Here is an 18,924-nt window from a genome sequence, read left to right on the forward strand (position 1 = left end):
TAATAAACTTTATTTCTGTAGCACTTATGAAAACTAAGTCACAAAGTGCTTTCCATGGTATAAAAACAAAAAATATATAAAATCCTGAGTAGAAAGGAGAAAGAGGAGGTGAGGTGGTTGTGTTTGGAGCAAGGCACTAACACTGCCGGGGTTGAGGGTTCAAATCCCATAATAAACAGTTGTGGGATTGTCAGCAGAGAAAAGGAAGGCTTACAGTTATGGAGTTCCCAAAAGATTTAACTCACCAGAGAAAAATATTTTTATGGTATAATTATATTCTGGTCTGTGCTGAAATCAGATGAAGTTGGTTTGGAACGTGCTGAAATCAAGTTGAAATTAGATGAAGTCGGTTTGGAAATCAAGTTGAAATTAGATGAAGTCGGTTTGGAAATCAAGTTGAAATTAGATGAAGTCGGTTTGGAAATCAAGTTGAAATCAGATGAAGTTGGTTTGGAAATCAAGTTGAAATCAGATGAATTCGGTTTGGAAATCAAGTTGAAATCAGATGAAGTTCGTTTGGAACATGTTGAAATCAAGTTGAAATTAGATGAAGTCGGTTTGGAAATCAAGTTGAAATCTGATGAAGTTGGTTTGGAAAGTGTTGAAATCAAGCTGAAATTAGATGAAGTCGGTTTGGAAATCAAGTTGAAATCAGATGAAGTTGGTTTGGAACGTGTTCAAATCAAGTTGAAATTAGATGAAGTCGGTTTGGAAATCAAGTTGAAATTAGATGAAGTTGGTTTGGAACGTGCTGAAATCAAGTTGAAATCTGATGAAGTCGGTCTGGAACGTGCTGAAATCAAGTTGAAATCTGCTGAAATCCCTTTGGGATGTGCTGAAGGGCTTAAAATCCTGAGTAGAAAGGAGAAAGAGGAGGTGAGGTGAGGTGGTTGTGTTTGGAGCAAGGCACTAACACTGCCGGGTTCGAGGTTCAAATCCCATAAGAAACAGCTGTGGGACTGTCAGGCGCTTTGGATGAAAGTCTGCACAGAAATGTCTTATTTTCTCCAACAAGTGGAGAGGAAAAAAAGACTTCATGTACTTAAAAAACAATGAAACAGAAGCATGGCTAATCTTCTGCAAAGGGCTTGTGTCAATATTTAAAAGTCAAATATCAAAAGTAATTCAGGATGGAGGAGAACTAATGGTTGGGAACACGTTCTGGCGGAAGGTTTGGTGTCTTTGGTGTCGCTCCAGCGCTGCGTTCCCCGACCGGCCGGCCAGCCACACCCGCTGCCTTCCAGGAACAATGATTCAGTACAAATGAGTCAGAAAATACATAAAGTTGAATTATGCTTGTGTGGATGCTTCATCTGGAGGACAATAGCCTCCAGGCCAGTAGAGCAAAACGCCAGAAGTTTCCCCAAAATATAAAACCAACACAGGCGATATTCCAGTCAGGCTGAGTCAGAAACAGAAAACAAAGTCACTGCATGTCTTCTGATGTGGAGAAGCACAGCGGTCAGGCCAATACACCCTGAAAAATAAAGGTTCCAGTTAGAACCGAAAGTAGTTCTTCACGGTGATGCCGTAGGAGAAGCTGTTTAAAGAAATACTCCATTTAGTTTTAACATGGGGGTTATTTGTCTCTTGACCGCCTTGAAAACCAGAATTTACACCATGGTCTGGGTGAATACTGGATTCTGATTGGCTGCAGGGTGTCCATTAATTCCTGATAATGGACACCTACTAAGTAGTTCCAGTGAAACTGTCTGTTCACCGTTCTAAATTAATGCGCTGGCTACGTAGCATCAGCCTGTATCTAAAATGAGTAACCATAGCAACAGGGACGCAGTCAAAGCCTCCGTTTACAATTTGTATGTTCGTGAAAATCTTGATATTGATTTGGGGACAATGACATGGCTGATAGCTAGCTAGTCTTGTTGTTAAACATACTGTCAAATTATATTTACTGTTTGTTATTGACTTTGAATGTTGCTAGCATAACGTTAGCTTTCTGGCTCCTAGCTGAGCCAAAGGGTTCTATGAGCTGAGCGGACTAGAAATATCTCCTGCTGCCAAGTCCTATCTAAGGTTCGTCCTATTTACTGGAGCAGTGAACAACGTTTCCGTTGCATAAGAACCTTATGGGACGGTAATGATTGTTCCAGGTATTAGACAAACCCTCAGGTGTTACCAGGGAAACTGAGTTATGGCTTGTGAAAAACTTTAGATTTTGATTACAAAACGCATGAAAATATAAATTAATGGTCTTAATTTTTTTTTCTTTGGCAAGTGACCATGGTATAAGCAGGATCATGTCCTTCGAGGAGTCCATTAACAGGAATTAATGGACTCCGCGTCGTCCATTAATTCATGATAATGGACACCTCGTCGGTCATTATCCCTTACTTAACATCTCTTTACCAAGATCAGATGCAGCTGGATGAGTTTGTAGCGTTCAGATTTTTACTTCCAATGCATTTGACAGAAAACTGACATTGATCACGTTGGTGAACAGATTCAACATCAGATCCTGCTATAAGACAATAGAGCAGTAACTGCATTTGCATCTGCATTTTGCATTTCTATTCTTGGTTTACACTAAAATTGGTATTTAAAAATAAAAGTAGATCCGGTCTCCCCAACAGGAACTATATCTCCTAAATGGTATCCCTCCACTGTGTTCTCTTCTATCAGTAAAAATGCTGTTTGGTGAGATTCTGTTCTGAAGCGTCGGACCAACAGTCAGCTGGAAATCACAGCAGCAGGATCTGATGCTGAATCTGTTCACCAACATGTTCAATGTCAGTTTCCATTCAAATGAATGGGAAGAAAAAATCTGCAAAAAATCTACAAACTCGTCCAGCTGCATCTGATCTTGGTGAGGAGATTATATTCTGCTTTTCAAATAAATAACTCCATGTTAAAACTAAGTGGAATATTCCCTTAAGTTCTACAGGGAACCTTTTACCTCTCGGTTCTTCAAAGGACTAAATAAAATAATAAGTAGTAGTACCACTTTTTCTGGGAGTAAAGAACTTTAAAAGCTTCTCCTGTGGCGTCACTGTGAAGAGCCACTTTGGGCTCTAACTTGAATCTTTATTTTTAAGGGTGCAGAGGAAAGGTCTGAAGTGGAATCTGCTGTATGAATCGCCTCGTTTCCCAAAATCTGAAGTGAAACAGAGGTGAAGCTCGGTGCCAAGGTGGAAAACAACTGACAGCTGCAGACGAACGCTGAGTCAGAATCAGAACCGGGTCAGCAGTTACATAAACGAGGACGCCAAATTAGAAAATGATGTCTGCGGATGTTTTGGTCGGCATGTGGAGGACAGACGCCGAGTCAGCAGAGGAGAGGAGACTTCTGGGTAAAAATCTGCTGTGTCAATCAGGAGAAATCAGGTCAGCGGCTCCGTTCACGTCTCATCCCACCGGGTCGAAATTAAATTCAGATCCTCTTCCACTGTTACATATCACCAGCAGTTATTCAGTGATAAAGTATTTTGTTGAACCCACTTTCCCTCAACCTGCCTCGTCTGCTTCTACTGCAGTTAGTGATTTACTACGTTTCCCAGAATGCCTTTTGACAACCTCCTGAGAATGGATGTAAACTTGTTGCATTCAGCTGTGGGTTTTACATGTAGATGGAGAGAGAGAGAGACACAGTGTAGAGAGTTTTTCCAGACTAGAAAAACGGAGTCGTCCCTTACTCAAACCCCAACCTGTCTCGTGGCTGCATTGCATTCTGGTCTATTTCCTGCTCAAACAGTACAGAAAGAAAGACAGATGTTTCTCTTCATTAGTGATGACACACTGATAATGACATAAGCATCCTCAGCTCCCTCTCTTTGTAAGTTTGTAAAATAAAACAACAGCCACCAGAAAACTATCTTTGCTGCAGGGGTCATGATGTTGTTTCTGACCAAAAGCACTTCAATGCAGGAAGATGTATTTGTGACTCATGAGCTCAGAAGCAGGAACTTACGAGGAGCAAGTGAAGGCATCATCTGTTGGGACGTTTGTTGGAAACCACCTGAACATTATCTGAATTTATTTCTGTAAGGACAAAGGTTTGTTTGGTGCCTTTGGTCCAGCTCATAAAGTTTTCTCAGTCTTTAACAGGTGAGTAAAGATATTTTGTTTAGCAGTTCCTTCCTTTTTTAAAGCGGGGAAGGATTGTGCTGCGTTCACGTTCATGAGCACGACGACATCTTGTTGCTATAACTTTGAAGCATTCACGTGTTTTTCCCACATCCAAATTCATTTGTATTTATGAATTTAAAATCAGCCATAAACAAACTGCAGACATTACTCATTTTAATTAAGTAGACTTGATTTTATCGATATGAATATAACTGATCATTTTGATTTGTATTACCCTGGACTGCCAACATCAGTGGATTTGCCTTGTTGGACACACTTCCACAAGTGGGAGAAATCAATTTATATAAAATTCCCAAATGTCCTGCTTGTAATCACCACTAAAAGGCTGGTATGAATGTTTTTTCCCAGTCAGCAGCTTGTATTTTTGGTAAATCTGACATGGCAGGAACGCAGCATTGGTTACCAAACATTAGCTAGTTAGCTTTAGGCTAGCTACATATGGATACTCAAACTACAGAAGTTTGATATCTTAAATCACGGGTATTTAACCATGTGCCCTGGAGGGCTGAGTGTATGTCGGTTTGCGGCCCCGCCCCACTGTGGGACATGGTTGAATATCCCTGCTTTAGTCACATAAATTTAATAAAACTGTCCAAAATCATGTCTCTACCAAGCTACTGTACCTTTCCAGCAGTGTTTGTCCAATCCAGTGTTCGCTGTTGGTAAACTCTAAAACTCTGTTGGTGAGCTCCGTGGCAGCATGACACAGCAGGAACCAGACGACAGAACAGAAGGTGCCAGAAAAACAAACGCACCGCAATTTAGCCACACCCTTGATGCCTACCTATCTTCTGCTTGCCAACTCACACGCACAGAAAAAAAGAGTGAGGAGTGTCCTGGTGGCTCCCTGGTCTAAGATGTACTGTACCATGTGAACATGGTGTCCTGGGTTCCATCCGGTCCGGGAGTTTCTTGCATGTCATCTCCCTGTCTCTAAAGAAATAATCTTTATGAGTGTCAGAGCAGATCTGTTTGGTGGTACTCAGATAGGAGACGGAAAACCATTTGATAACAAAAATTGGTCAACCATTATTTTTGTTTGGTGATCCGATAACTGGCCACTAGACAGATGGACCAGCAACAAACATTAAATGCTTACATGCTTAGTTGAAGAAGGAAATTATCTGGTTGATAGTTGAGCTACCTATCATAGATAAAGGCAGAATCATCAATGCAAATGTAAAGCCTAAACAAATGGGTATCTATATACTGTATGTATTTAATTGGAGAGTGAAACTGAAATAATTTGATCAGTGCTCAGATGTCACCTTTTCTATACACCCTCTCCACCTCAGACTTCCGCTTCAACTCTGGATCGAGCCGCCTACAGAAGTTCTCTGACGACTCCTCCAATGTGGGCTGCATCACAGAGGACAGTGAGGAGGAACACAGAGAGCTGGTGGAGAGCAACAACCACCTGCAGCTCAACACCACGAAGACCAAGGAGCTGGTGGTGGCCTTCAGAAGGAGCAGGAAGCCCCCAAACCCCGTCACCATCCAGGGGGAGGAGGTGGAGAGGGTGAACTCCTATCGGTACCTAGGAGTGCAGCTCAACAACAAACTGGACTGGTCGGACAACACTGAGGCTCTACAGGAAAGGACAGAGCAGCTGTTCTTCCAGAGGAGACTCAGGTCCTTCAACGTGTGCGACAGGCTGCTGCAGATGTTCTACCAGTCTGTAGCAGCCAGTCTCTTCTTGTGCTGGAGAGGCAGCATCAAGGCAGGAGAAGCCAACAGACTGAACAAGCTGGTGAGGAAGGCCGGCTCTGTTGTTGGACACAAACTGGACAGTCTGGAGTCAGTGGCAGCGAGGAGGATGAGGAGAAAGATCAATGCCACCCTGGAGAACCTGATGAGGAGCAGCTTCAGCCACAGGCTCCTCCTCCCAGGCTGCAGGACAGAGCGCCTCAGGTCTTCCTTTGTGCAAGCAGCTAGAAGCAGAGAGCGGCTGAGTCAGCTTGTTGTGGTGTGGCTGTAGATCCATTCAGTAACGTTCTCAGTGAAAGTGAATAGTGTGATAAGGTGGATTTGTTTACACTTGGTTTTAAAATGCGTCTTGGGCGATTGGATCACAAGTGGACAGCGCTAAATACAAGTGTAAACGACCACCAAGACACATTGTGATCCGATCACTCAAACCACTTGCCGAGGTGGTCTGGGACACATTTGACCACATATCTTTTGTAGTGTAAATGCTAATGCGTCCTGATGCGTCCCCGACAAGGACGTAACAGGAAAATAAGTCATCAGCGCAGTTACGTAACACAGGCTGTAACGAAATCTGAACACAAGTGGTCAGCTGGAAACCTTGGAGACGCGTGATAAACACAGGTGTAAACGGCGATGTGTCTCAGCTGTCCACTTGTGATTCAATCGCCCAAGACGCATTTTAAAACCAAGTGTAAACAGGGTGTGAGTTGTAGCTTGAGAAGTCAGTTCAGTTAACCTGAAGAAACTGTTAGCTAGCTAACTAGTCAGCAAACACACTGATGTTAATGTGAACATGCTAACGCTAGCTGCTACTAGATACCCTAGTGTGCGAATCAGATGTGTTAACAACAAGACAGTGATGGTTAGCTGACCAGATGCTATGGTTAGCTAGCTAACAAGCTGACATTATCTAAACACTAAATCAATCAGATGGATCAGTGATGAAATGATCAGTTCAGTCAGAAACAGACAGAAATTAACCGTCTGTTCAATTCTGTTGAGACGGACAAGTTGGATGTTTACAATCACAGTACGAAAACAAACCCTTAATTTTATCCCTGAAATGTTTTTAATTTCTCCATTACATTAAAAATAACAGCTTTAAAAAAGTATCATGTTCTTAAGGGATCTATTCATGGGGTGATAAGTAATTAAGGGATATTTTTAGTTTACAGGGTTATTAATGAGTTATTAATGGAAAGTTCCTGTATCCCTGAATTTTTCATAATATTATAAAGTAAGAAGTCAAAAATGAAGGTGCTGTTTAAGGGGTTTTCGATGGGATCTCCTCCATTAATCACACCCTTAACTCATTTTGGGGGGATTTTGCATGAATTAAGGGGTGAATTAATGTAAATGACCGAAAATGAAAGTGGTTCATAGCACTGTTCACAGATCACTAACAGCCTGACTATAAACTGAGTGTTATGTAACATCCTCCCTTCACTGGGCCCAGACACACACACACACACACACACACACACACACACACACACACACACACACGGCCAGTAAATTGTGTCAAGCTGTGTTGAACTCACTCTGATCTGTGTGTCATGCCACAGGAGGTTAATTATGCGGAGGAAAAACCTGCCAACATAATAAAACGGAGAACATGATGTTTGAGAAATGACTGAATTCTGTCTCCAGTTGTTTTCTGGTTCTGACCTGAGCTCAACACACACTCACTTTATCCTCTGTTTAAGAAAAGTTAGAACAAAATCAAATTTGAACAATGTCTTTATTAAACAAATGTAATCATATATGTACGTATATAAACAGAGAATAATTTGAATGCCTAGAATGTGGGACCTTTTAAATTAACACTTTAACTTCTACTAAGTAAAAGTAACAGTGCTTCTACTTGAGTAGGACACTGTATTGTTGGAGATCTACAAATTTAAGCTTTTCCTGCTGTTTTACACATTGCAAGTCACTGGGTAAAAGAGTCAGATGAGACAAAGTTGTAATACATGCTGGTCACTAGAGGGCGACATGGCCAATAAGAAGCTCTGGCTCTGATCCTGTCTGCTGGGGGAAACACATCTCCACTGGCTTCAGTTCTCCCTCCTGTTAAATATTCTGTCTACCAACTCTGATTATTTGTATTTACATGTGAAGTGTTTAGCTGCTGCCAGATTGGTTGTGTGGATCAAACCTGCTGGTTACAGGACAGTCCGTCTAACTACTGGGTAAGTGTGCTGCCACTCTTAAAGACACAATGAAACGGCATTTTGAGAGCATTAATGCGATGTATTTCCTGTTGAACCAGGAAGTGGGGGCGGGACATAACGCAGGGAGGCATCATTCAAAAGTGTAAAACAATGGAAGATCAGCCCTGACAAAGCCTAGCAAAACGTTTATTTAAACGGAAACGGTGGTGCGTTGAACAGCCTGTTGTGTTACGCAAGCGTTGCAACTACGGCAGCTGAGGAGGACATTCTTTGCGTTCTTTAAATATGTGTTTAATACTAGGCTACAAAATACACTCGATGTTACAGTCACTGCCCTTGCCGTCCAGAATAGCAGAGAACATCCCAGTGGAGTGAAGGGGTTTGTGGAAACTGTGCTTCCTAATTACAGTGATCCAACATTTGCCTCATTTGCATTTCAGGATGACAAGGCAAACATTTCAGGTGAAGGATAATCCACTTCTTACCTTCGAGACTGCGTTAGGATCTATATGAGCGAATTATTTTATTATGAGGCCTATCATTATTGCTGATCACTGTTGTTGTGATATCATAATGTAATATTTACCATTATATATTTAGAGGAGTAGAGTGGAGTAGAAAAGTTTATGAAAGTGTCACTCCACAATGGTACAAACAATAGCAAAAGATACAAACATGTCTTCTAATTAGTTCAGTTGTTGCAGACACCAGCTTGGATCCATTGTGTTCACTGCCTTTTTAATACGGTGGGGTTTATATACACGTCGCTGCTGATTGGGTAACACCTCTGACACACCCACCAAATGAGAGACAACGTACCTCAAAGCCCGATTCACACCGTTTAGAGGAAACATGACGTTCAACCCGGAAACCGTAGCAAAACAGATTGAACGAGCCCCAGTTAGGGAAAGAAAGGCAGTTTTAATTGGATGTGAGGGGCGGAGGGGCGGGACTGTTCAAAAATCTGTGATGTTTTAGTGGTTGGAGTTTATATTTATACTTCCTGGTGTAGCATGATGTCACCATTAAAGACACACTGTTTTTTTTTAGGAAGGAGAAAGACTGAGGTTTTGATATAAAAAAAAATTGGCATTTGTTGTTAAATAGGTGAATATTATGGCATGGGAAATTAGCTAACAAGGTGAAAAAGTCATTTTTCATTTCATTGTGACTTTAACATGGGAGGGCAGCAGTATGTAAGTTGGGAAACTTAAGGGAAACATGAGGTGTCAGGTGTCAGGCTCATTAATAAACCGTCCCACCGGTGAGGTCATCATTACAAACGCATGTTGTGCGGCCAAGCGTTGTTCCAACCCACAGACCCACCCTTTAACTTTGAATTTTAAATTCTAGTCAAGATCCGAAGGTTTCCAAAGACACCAAACATGTCAGGCTGAATCACAGGGAAACGTGTAGAAAATGAAGAACAAGACATCTGAGTTTTTCCATTTGCTGTGATGTTGCAGAGTCTTGGTTTGAATATTTCTCTCAGCATCAGCAGCTGGAGCTTCAGTGAAGAGCTGAACAGCAGAGACACAATATGGACAGAACATTGTCGTAAAACATGTTTTGTTTTTTTACTTTGAAGCTAGTTAAAGGGAAATATAAGGGGAAAGTCAGGGTGCGAGGGGTTAACCACCACTAGAGGAAGAAAAACCTGCAGAACACCGACCCCCCGAGACCAGGATTGATTACCTAGGCTCTGTGTCTTCAGATTGGATCCACAGAGGATCCCAGAAGGTTCCTTGAGGAACGCCTTTATGAAGGGATGAAACTTGAACATGTGGAGTTCTTCAAGGAACACTTAAGGGATTTTTTTTTACAAGATAAAAACTCTCAGCTGCTTCTCATTAGCTTCCTCTGGCTCTTATTAGAACCTGCTGCGGCTCACAGATCTACAGCAGGACTGAAACCAACAGTTATGACATCAAAGAAAGAAAAAAAGACAAAACTTTTAAAAATAATTTTATTCCCTTTTTGAAAATTGACGTCAAACACATAGAGACAAAATACTATTTAAAAAAATATTCCATCAATAACATACACAACGAAACAGAACTACGGTAACCTGCAGCGACCGATGGAGTTAGTAGAATATAAAACATCTGTGATGATGAGAAGTAAATGGAGATAAGGAGAGAAATTAAAAACACAACTGAAAAGTATGAAGGAAGGGTTTAAGCTTCAGTTCCCAGAGTGTTGAACATTCAAGGTGTGTGTGTGTGTGTGTGTGTGTGTGTGTGTGAGTGTAATAGCATGGGAGAGTAGTAGTAGTAGTAGTAATTACAAGTTCTTAACACAGTAGGCGTGGCCCCAGACACACACCGCTATTGGTTGCTTGGTTTTTCAAAGCGTTCATGATTGGTTGAAAAACACTGAGAGCCAGCTCTGGATTGGTCGGTTGGCTGTTTGCTGGGTCAGCTGAGAGGTCAAGGGTCGATCTCCTCGGGGACGATGGTGAGGATGACGTCCTCGTTCCCTCGCCGCACCACCGTTCGCAGCGTCTCGTCCTGCTTTATGGCGGCGCTGACGTCGCTGGCCGAGGTGATTCGCTGGCCGTTGATGCTGATGATGACATCACTCTCCTGCAGGCCGGCTCTGCCAGGAAGAGAGAAGAGCGAAGGTTAATATCACACTCAAAAAAGTATTTTGGTCTATTTGTAAGAGTTAATGTGAGTGTAAGGCAGATTTCCATCACACTGGATTAAAGGGGCAATACGTAAGATTTGTCCTGTCCCACATCACAAACAGACTGTAATATATCTGCAGGGGGCTGATCGGGTTGTTGATCAATACCAATCACTCATCAGAGACTTGTGGAGGAGGAGATGAGGTCTGTCACTGTTGTTGCAATTCCTACTGTTCACCAATAGAGGGCGATATGCCTTTAAATAATTCTGACTTAAATGAAGCATTATCATTTATTAAATTGACCAATAGAACTTAAAGTTAATGAATAAATGTAAATGTATGCAATTTGGGCTCATAAAGCCAATGCATTTCAAATGTGTTGGTGTTATTTGGAAATTTTCTATCAAACTGAAATAATTTAACTATTATCTGGCTATATAGATCCAATAACAGACACTTCAAACCATTTTAGTTAATTTTTTTTTGTTTCTGTCTAGCTGATATGAAACCAAATAAATTTGTTGTGTCTATTTATTTTATATTATATATAGCAAATCAATTTAATCGTTTTTCTTAATACCTAATGGTAATGGTCAATGTTAATTTTCTGTTTTTTACAGTTTTCAGTTTGCTCTCCAGACACACACATCTAATATTCAGTTCATTTAATTAACAATAAAACTGACTGTTTTTTTGTCAAATTTAGAAGATTCACCTCCAGAACTGATCAAAGTGATGTGAATGGTGAGAGTTCAGAAATGAAAACTGTGATTAAAGCAGTTTGTCCAGAGGGAGCTGGAGGAGCAGAGAGGGCAGTATCCACGAGTCAGCATTTCCTCCCAGCTTTCTGCCCCTTTCCAAAAACAAAAAGCAGCTTTAGAAGCAGCAGTGAACTTTCCGTCTCCCTCCGTCTGGACGCACAGAGAGAGAGTTCAGATCTGAAGCCTCTGATCCGGATCCCGACCCACCAGACAACAAGAAAACAAACCAACAAACTGTTTCCTCAGGTGGGAAGCTGCGCTCTCTGTGCAAAATGCTTTTCATGCGGCCAAAAAAACTTTCCAGAGACAAAATATATTCTGCAGGAGAGAGAGAGGACTCTTTTATCTGCTAGTGAAGAAGTGAACCAGTGTGGCTCAACGGGCAGAGCAAGGCACCAACACTGCCAGGGTTGGGGGTTACAAAATGAGATATGAAGTGAAAGATGTGACACCTCCGCCTCCAAAACGATTCCTGACATGATGGTCGATCTCCCTACAGATGATAATTGAAGTTCTCAGATATCCCAAGACCTTTCCTTATTAAAAAAAAAGCAACATTTTGAAGATACAGAGAGTTGTGGTTTTGAAATATGGTCTGCAAGGAATACTAGTTATTGTATTTCCATTCACTCATTTTTTTTGACTTGCACACAGTAATGGTGCTTTGGTGGGATGAAAACTAAGAATTCATAACTGTATAATAATCAAGTTTATAATACAGTTTTTTACAATCACTTTGGCACTAATTTCGGAACCTTGATGTCATTTTTCAAAACTCTAAAACTCTAATACACATAAACCTAAGATCATTTGTTCATTGAACTAAACAAACAACTTAACATCAAAGTATTACCATTTCAAAATGAAATTCACACATTACATCTGAGATGACTGTCTGTTCATTTCATTACAATGATCTAACTATCAACTGATACAGCTGCTCAAAATGAGAAGTAACTGTTGCATTACTCTTAATGCAGTTTTATGGAAACTGAGGAACAATATTCCAAGTTTAGATCATGAAAGTTTCAGGATAACGAGATCCACTGACACCAATTACCGAGGAACATGAACCAGCTGGACGACATTATCTATGGATGTAATATTTCATCATCATTCTTTATCAGACTGTTTCTATGGTCCATGTTCCACTTTTCCAGACCATGTTTTCACATTTCAGAAGATTCTTCCCCAGATGTTTGGCTGAAAACATCCACTGTGATGTGGATGAGAACCTGAGGCCAAATCCACCAGACAGGGCTGATGGAAATATAGAAGAACAGTAATCAATCCTTTGTTTTGCTTTTTAGTGAGCCAGCTGACGTTTTACAGTACTGTAGTTTTTCTCTTTGTTGTATCTAATTATTTTTGCTTTGATTCAAAGAAACCTATGTCGTGATTTTATTGTATTTCATCAATAAATTTCAGATTTTGTTCGATGATTCCACTGTCTGTAGTATTCTCTCTACTAGTCCTTTTACAGTGATGTATTTACGTGTAGTACCATAATGAAACCTGTATCACATATTTTGTACTACAATATTTAATGATTGTACGAACAACTAAACAGTGAAACTATCGGTATCTTGTGTGTGGGTGATCTAAATTAATGTTCCTGTGGTATTTCATGATAAATGAGTTATTTGAACCAGTGATTCTGCAGGTACAAGGTTTCTTTAAAGATATGAACCCACAATGCAATGTTCTGAACATTGGACAGCCTGTGGTACAAGTGATGACCGTTTTGAGTTTTGTGTCTAGAGTTTTGAAAAATGACCTCAAGGTTCTGAAATTAGTGCCAAAGTGATTGTAAAAAACTGTAATACGAATTTTGACCGCGTATTCCTTGAGTAATTTATCACAAGTGATACATATGTTTGTTTGGCTCGTTAAATATTGAGTCATGAACATCAAACGATAATCAAAATGGACGGGTTGAATTTTGGAAAGAAACCCTTGGCGCTCTGAACCCCCGACAGCAGGCAGGACAGGAACAGGACAGAAGCTGGATGGACTCACGTCTCAGCAGGAGTCCGGCTGATGACCTCGATGACGTACGCCCCCGAGGTCACGTCTGGGAAGTCTGACTGCCGCTCCTTCAGCTCCTTCGCCAGCCTGACGGGACGCAGGAAAACACCCGGAAAATTAGTTTGTCTACTAACTGTCCCCAACGCAGTGAAGTCAGACAGTCAGTGAGAACTTCCAGCAGTTAAACAATTACACTGATGAGGTGTAGGGGGAACACGGGCCAGTTTAAAAAGGTTAATGTTATTCAGAAGGTAGTAGAGCATAAACAGACGAGTGCAGAACCACTAGGTGGCGTCTTCACAGTATAAAGCCACAGCCTTCTAATGGGAGAATGAATGGAGCGTAGATTTGCAAAGAAATGAGCGATGTAAATAGATGTTCGGTCACATTCTGAATCTCTTTTATGTGAACAATAAACACTTTAACACAGGAAAACAATGCCACGGCTGTTTGTAAAGAGGAACTAAACCCTAAAACAAAATCTGCTATTGGCTGATCTTTGGTGCCAATAGCAGATGGTGCCAAGATCAGCCAATAGCAGATGGATATTTCAGCAGCATGCTCTTTACCTTTAGAGGTCAGGCTTTACACAGATTTGGGTTTGGGGTTCAGTTCCTCTTTAAGAACTGTCATGAACTGCAGCTTGTTTTGGGTGTTTTCTACTGTGATGCACTCTGGAGGGGCAGTGTGGGCGTGGCCTGACCCCGCAGGCTGTGGGGGCGTGGCCTGACCCACAGGCTGTGGGGGCGGGGCCTGACCCGCAGGCTGTGGGGGGCGTGGCCTGACCCGCAGGCTGTGGGCGGGGCCTGAGCTAACGGACATTCCTATTCACAGTCATCACTTGGGCAGCCGGTGTTTCAGACTGAGGTCACGGTTTGATAGGATCGCCGCCCTTGTTTTGTGTTCAAGACGTTTTTGAATCCCGACCAACAAAAACGTCATCTGACCGACTTTCTCTCTCCGCACAGAAATGACCTCAGATTCTCAGATTTGTGACATTTTTCAAAACAAAAACAGCCAAAAACAACGAAAACAGACTAAGAAAGTACATGTTTTCAGTTAGCATCTGAGTGACGCTACAGATCCCATTACCTTCAGGCTTTATTATGTGTTTTCATAATTAAGACAGCAGAGGTTTAGATAGGACATGAATACACTGGTTCCATCGACAAAAAACTTTATGAGACTGGTGGTGACAAAACATGCATGCACTGGTATTTGTTAGATACCAACAAACGATACCAAAGCATTAAAGTGTAAATGTAACATCTGAAGCTGTCATGAGAAACGGTAACTTACGTTGAAGTGAGCGTCATCATTCTGACGCCGATGTATTTCTTCTTCGGTGATGTTTTACCTGCAGAACGACAGGAAGTGTGATGTGAATACATGACTTTGAATATTGTTGTTAGATATGATGATGTTGATCCTTTTTTTTCTTCTCTCTTTTCTATTCTTCCACTTTGGATATGATACACTTCAGCTATTATCTGTTTATAATAATACAAATCTCTAATCTGGAAATCAGAAAATGCTGACAAGTACCAAACCAAACCCCTTAATATTATCCCTGAAATGTCCTTAATTTCTCCATCACATTAATCACATTAATTATCCATTAAAAATAACACAGCTTTAAAAGAGTAAGGTTAGTATGATGGGTTTATAAGGGATTTATTAATGGGTTGGTTCACAGAGAAACATTCACAGAGAATTTTCCATTGAATTAGAAAGTAAGGAGTCAAGATGAATGGGAGTTTAAGGAGGTTTCGATGGGATCTCCTCCATTAATAACTCCCTTAATTCATTTTAAGGGGATTTTGCATGAATGAAGGGGTGACATTTTTTTTTTTTTTTAACGATCTTGTTGTTGTTTGAGACGTGAACAGGTAACGACAAATTATTTCTTATTAATTATTAGAACACAGAAAAAGCAACTATAGAAAATGTTGATTTATTGGTTTCTTCATTGTTTCACACTTCCTATTCGTGGCCTTTTTGCTGCATCATCGCCATTCTTATCTATGAAATATTGGGGTGCGATAACGACATCATGTCTCCCTCTCTCTTTGCCCCAGTATTTCCCGTCTCTCTCTACTGTGAACTCTCTGACAAAGACAGAAATGTTAACAGTGAACCAGCTGAACCCGCGGCCGTCCGAACCTTTGGCCTGCCTGTCGTGCGACTCTGCCAGAAACTGTCTGATCTTGTCTGATGGGATGGCGAAGGAGATTCCTGCTGTCACCTTCAGGGTGTTGATGCCGATCACCTCTCCGTCCTGCGGGGGACACACACACACACACACACACCAACAGCATGGCTCTTTACTGTGTTCCTCTACAATAAAACGCAGCGTTTCCACATGCAGCTTGTTAAACGGCGTTCTGACGTCACGCCGCCTTCATGTAAAAACACGGCCGGCTGAAAACAAAAGGCCTAATCACAGTCAGCTGCGGATGCTTAATATTTGCCAAGCATTACCTAAACTCTGTATTTACTCTGACATAATAAGGGCTTTATGGCACTGGGTGTTTATTTATATGGGATTACGTATATCTCTGTTTCGCAACTCGTGGATCTGAGCTCAATAACAAAGGAGTGAGAGGTGAAGCAATAAGTCCCAGAGTCCCAGAGTGAGAGACAAATGTATTACATTATTTTTTTAAAATAATGTATTACATTATTTTTCTTAAAAAAAGATAATGTATTACATTATTTTTTATAATAATAATAATGTAATACGTTTTGCGCTGTCAAAAATTCTCTTACCAGGTTGACTAGTGGTCCTCCTGAGTTGCCGTACTGTAAGAAAACAAACAACAGCAGCAGTCAGGTCAGAGAAAAACATCTAGACATCCAACATCTAGACTTCCAACATCTAGACTTCAACATCTAGACTTCCAACATCTAGACTTCCAACATCTAGACATCCAACATCTAGACTTCCAACATCTAGACTTCCAACATCTAGACTTCCAACATCTAGACATCAACATCTAGGCTTCCAACATCTAGACATCAACATCTAGACTTCCAACATCTAGACTTCAACATCTAGACTTCCAACATCTAAACTTCCAACATCTAGACATCAACATCTAGGCTTCCAACATCTAGACTTCAACATCTAGACTTCCAACATCTAGACTTCAACATCTAGACTTCCAACATCTAAACTTCCAACATCTAGGCTTCAACATCTAGACTTCCAACATCTAAGCTTCCAACATCTAGACTTCAACATCTAGACTTCCAACATCTAGACTTCCAACATCTAGACATCAACATCTAGGCTTCCAACATCTAGACTTCAACATCTAGACTTCCAACATCTAGACTTCAACATCTAGACTTCCAACATCTAAACTTCCAACATCTAGGCTTCAACATCTAGACTTCCAACATCTAAGCTTCCAACATCTAGACTTCCAACATCTAGACTTCCAACATCTAGACTTCCAACATCTAAACTTCCAACATCTAGGCTTCAACATCTAGACTTCCAACATCTAAGCTTCCAACATCTAGACTTCCAACATCTAGACTTCCAACATCTAGACTTCCAACATCTAAACTTCCAACATCTAGACTTCCAACATCTAAACTTCCAACATCTAGACTTCCAACATCTAGACATCCAACATCTAGACTTCCAACATCTAGACTTCCAACATCTAGACTTCCAACATCTAGACTTCCAACATCTAGACATCCAACATCTAGACATCCAACATCTAGACATTCAACATCTAGACTTCCAACATCTAGACTTCCAACACCTATACTTTCGACATCTAGACATTCAACATCTAGACTTCCAACATCTAGACTTCCAACATCTAGACATTCAACATCTAGACTTCCAACATCTAGACATTCAACATCTAGACTTCCAACATCTAGACTTCCAACATCTAAACTTTCAACATCTAGACTTCCAACATCTAGACTTCCAGCATCTAGACTTCCAACATCTAAACTTCCAACATCTAGACTTCCAACATCTAGACATCCAACATCTAGACTTCCAACATCTAGACTTCCAACATCTAGACTTCCAACATCTAGACATCCAACATCTAGACATCCAACATCTAGACTTCAACATCTAGACTTCCAACATCTAGACATCCAACATCTAGACTTCCAACATCTAGACTTCCAACATCTAGACTTCCAACATCTAGACTTCCAACATCTAGACATCCAACATCTAGACATCCAACATCTAGACTTCAACATCTAGACTTCCAACATCTAGACATCCAACATCTAAACTCACATAGTTATTATACGTGTATACATGCAAACAATTTAGGTCATGTCATGTTGAATTTTGGAGAAATTATGTCTTTTGTGGGGAAATCAGAATTATTGCAAGACCATGTGAAAGCCACTGAAAAACCTTTTATTCTACCCACAGTCTTTTTTCCCCACTTTGTCCCTTCTGGGCTTCCATAATATGTAGGATGTTCTGTTTGTCCGTCTGTCTGTCTGTCTGTCTGTCTGTCTGTCTGTCTGTCTGTCTGTCTGTCTGCCTGTCTGTCTGTGAGCCTGTCTGTCTGCCTGTCTGTGAGCCTGTCTGTCTGTCTGTGGACTCACGTTGATGATGGCGTCGGTCTGGATGTAGTCCATGTCGGAGTTGCGCAGGCCGAGCTCCTTGCCTCCTCTCTGGGTGGTGCTGACGATGCCGGTGGTGACGGTGTTCTGCAGGGAGAACGGGCTGCCGATGGCGACCACGAACTCGCCGGGCCGCAGGTCAGCGGAGCGGCCGAGCAGCAGCACCGGCAGCTTCATCTGGACCGAGGACAAGACACAGGGGAGAGACAGGTGAGAGACAGGTGAGAGACAGGTGAGAGAGGGGAGAGACAGGTGAGACAGGGGAGAGACAGGTGAGAGAGGGGAGGAGGTGAGGTAAAGGGGCAGTGAGTGAGATTTCTCCTGACCTGAGCTCTGCACGGGACTGTTTTCTTAATCCCGCTCCCGCTGGATTTCTGACCATTACCGCCCGCTCCCGCGATGTGTGTGTTATTGACCGCCCGCCCCCCCCCCCCCACAGCAAAGTTAAAACCGCCGGCTCCTGTGAGATTTGCATCGGGTCCCTCTAGTCCCACCTGTCGGTAATAACGTAGCGAAATTACGTTCTAGTGCATAATTACATTCATGCTAGTGCAATAAGTACACTTATTCTAGGGCAAAATTACATTGTATTTATTTATTTTACTTATTATTTTAGAACATGTGTTGTTGTGGTTGTTCGTTTTGCTGAGGTTGTTGTTGTTTCTATTCTATTCCATTCTATTCTATTCTCCTCCTCTGCATTTTATTTTTTTAATCTTTATCTAATCAGGCAGTCTCATTGAGATTAAGATCTCTTTTCCAAGAGAGACCTGAGAACAAGAAACATTCATAAGACAAGAACACAATCAGCAGACAGAAACAACACAACTACACAATAAATGTAAACATAACACTTTGATTTATCAAAAATATTGCACCATTACACGCAACCAAAA

At 41.3% G+C, this 18,924-nt stretch overlaps 1 protein-coding gene across 1 annotated transcript; it reads right to left on the minus strand.

Annotated features, from left to right (window-relative positions):
- Positions 1–9,952: 9,952 nt before the first annotated feature.
- LOC139656918 (serine protease HTRA1B) lies at positions 9,953–18,205 on the minus strand. The gene is made up of 6 exons (XM_071534560.1): positions 18,011–18,205; positions 16,178–16,210; positions 15,572–15,686; positions 14,708–14,765; positions 13,400–13,495; positions 9,953–10,586 (listed from the first exon to the last, which is right to left on the minus strand). Exons 1-6 carry the CDS (start codon positions 18,203–18,205, stop codon positions 10,418–10,420), a joined length of 666 nt encoding a protein of 221 aa, XP_071390661.1. The 3' UTR covers positions 9,953–10,417.
- Positions 18,206–18,924: the final 719 nt, after the last annotated feature.

Source organism: Centroberyx affinis, unplaced genomic scaffold, assembly GCF_046629955.1.
Source record: "Centroberyx affinis isolate AG114_WGS23_722 - 3 ecotype Tasmania unplaced genomic scaffold, CSIRO-AGI_Caff_v1 ptg002578l_1, whole genome shotgun sequence".
Classification (NCBI taxonomy): domain Eukaryota; kingdom Metazoa; phylum Chordata; class Actinopteri; order Beryciformes; family Berycidae; genus Centroberyx; species Centroberyx affinis.

Coding starts and splice junctions, on each gene's coding strand:
- LOC139656918 (XM_071534560.1), bottom strand. CDS start 18,205: ATGAAGCTGCCGGTGCTGCTGCTCGGCCGCTCCGCTGACCTGCGGCCC. Junction 15,687..16,177: donor GAGGACCACTAGTCAACCTG/GTAAGAGAATTT, acceptor TGTCCCCCGCAG/GACGGAGAGGTGATCGGCAT. Junction 14,766..15,571: donor GCACGACAGGCAGGCCAAAG/GTTCGGACGGCC, acceptor GTCGTTCTGCAG/GTAAAACATCACCGAAGAAG.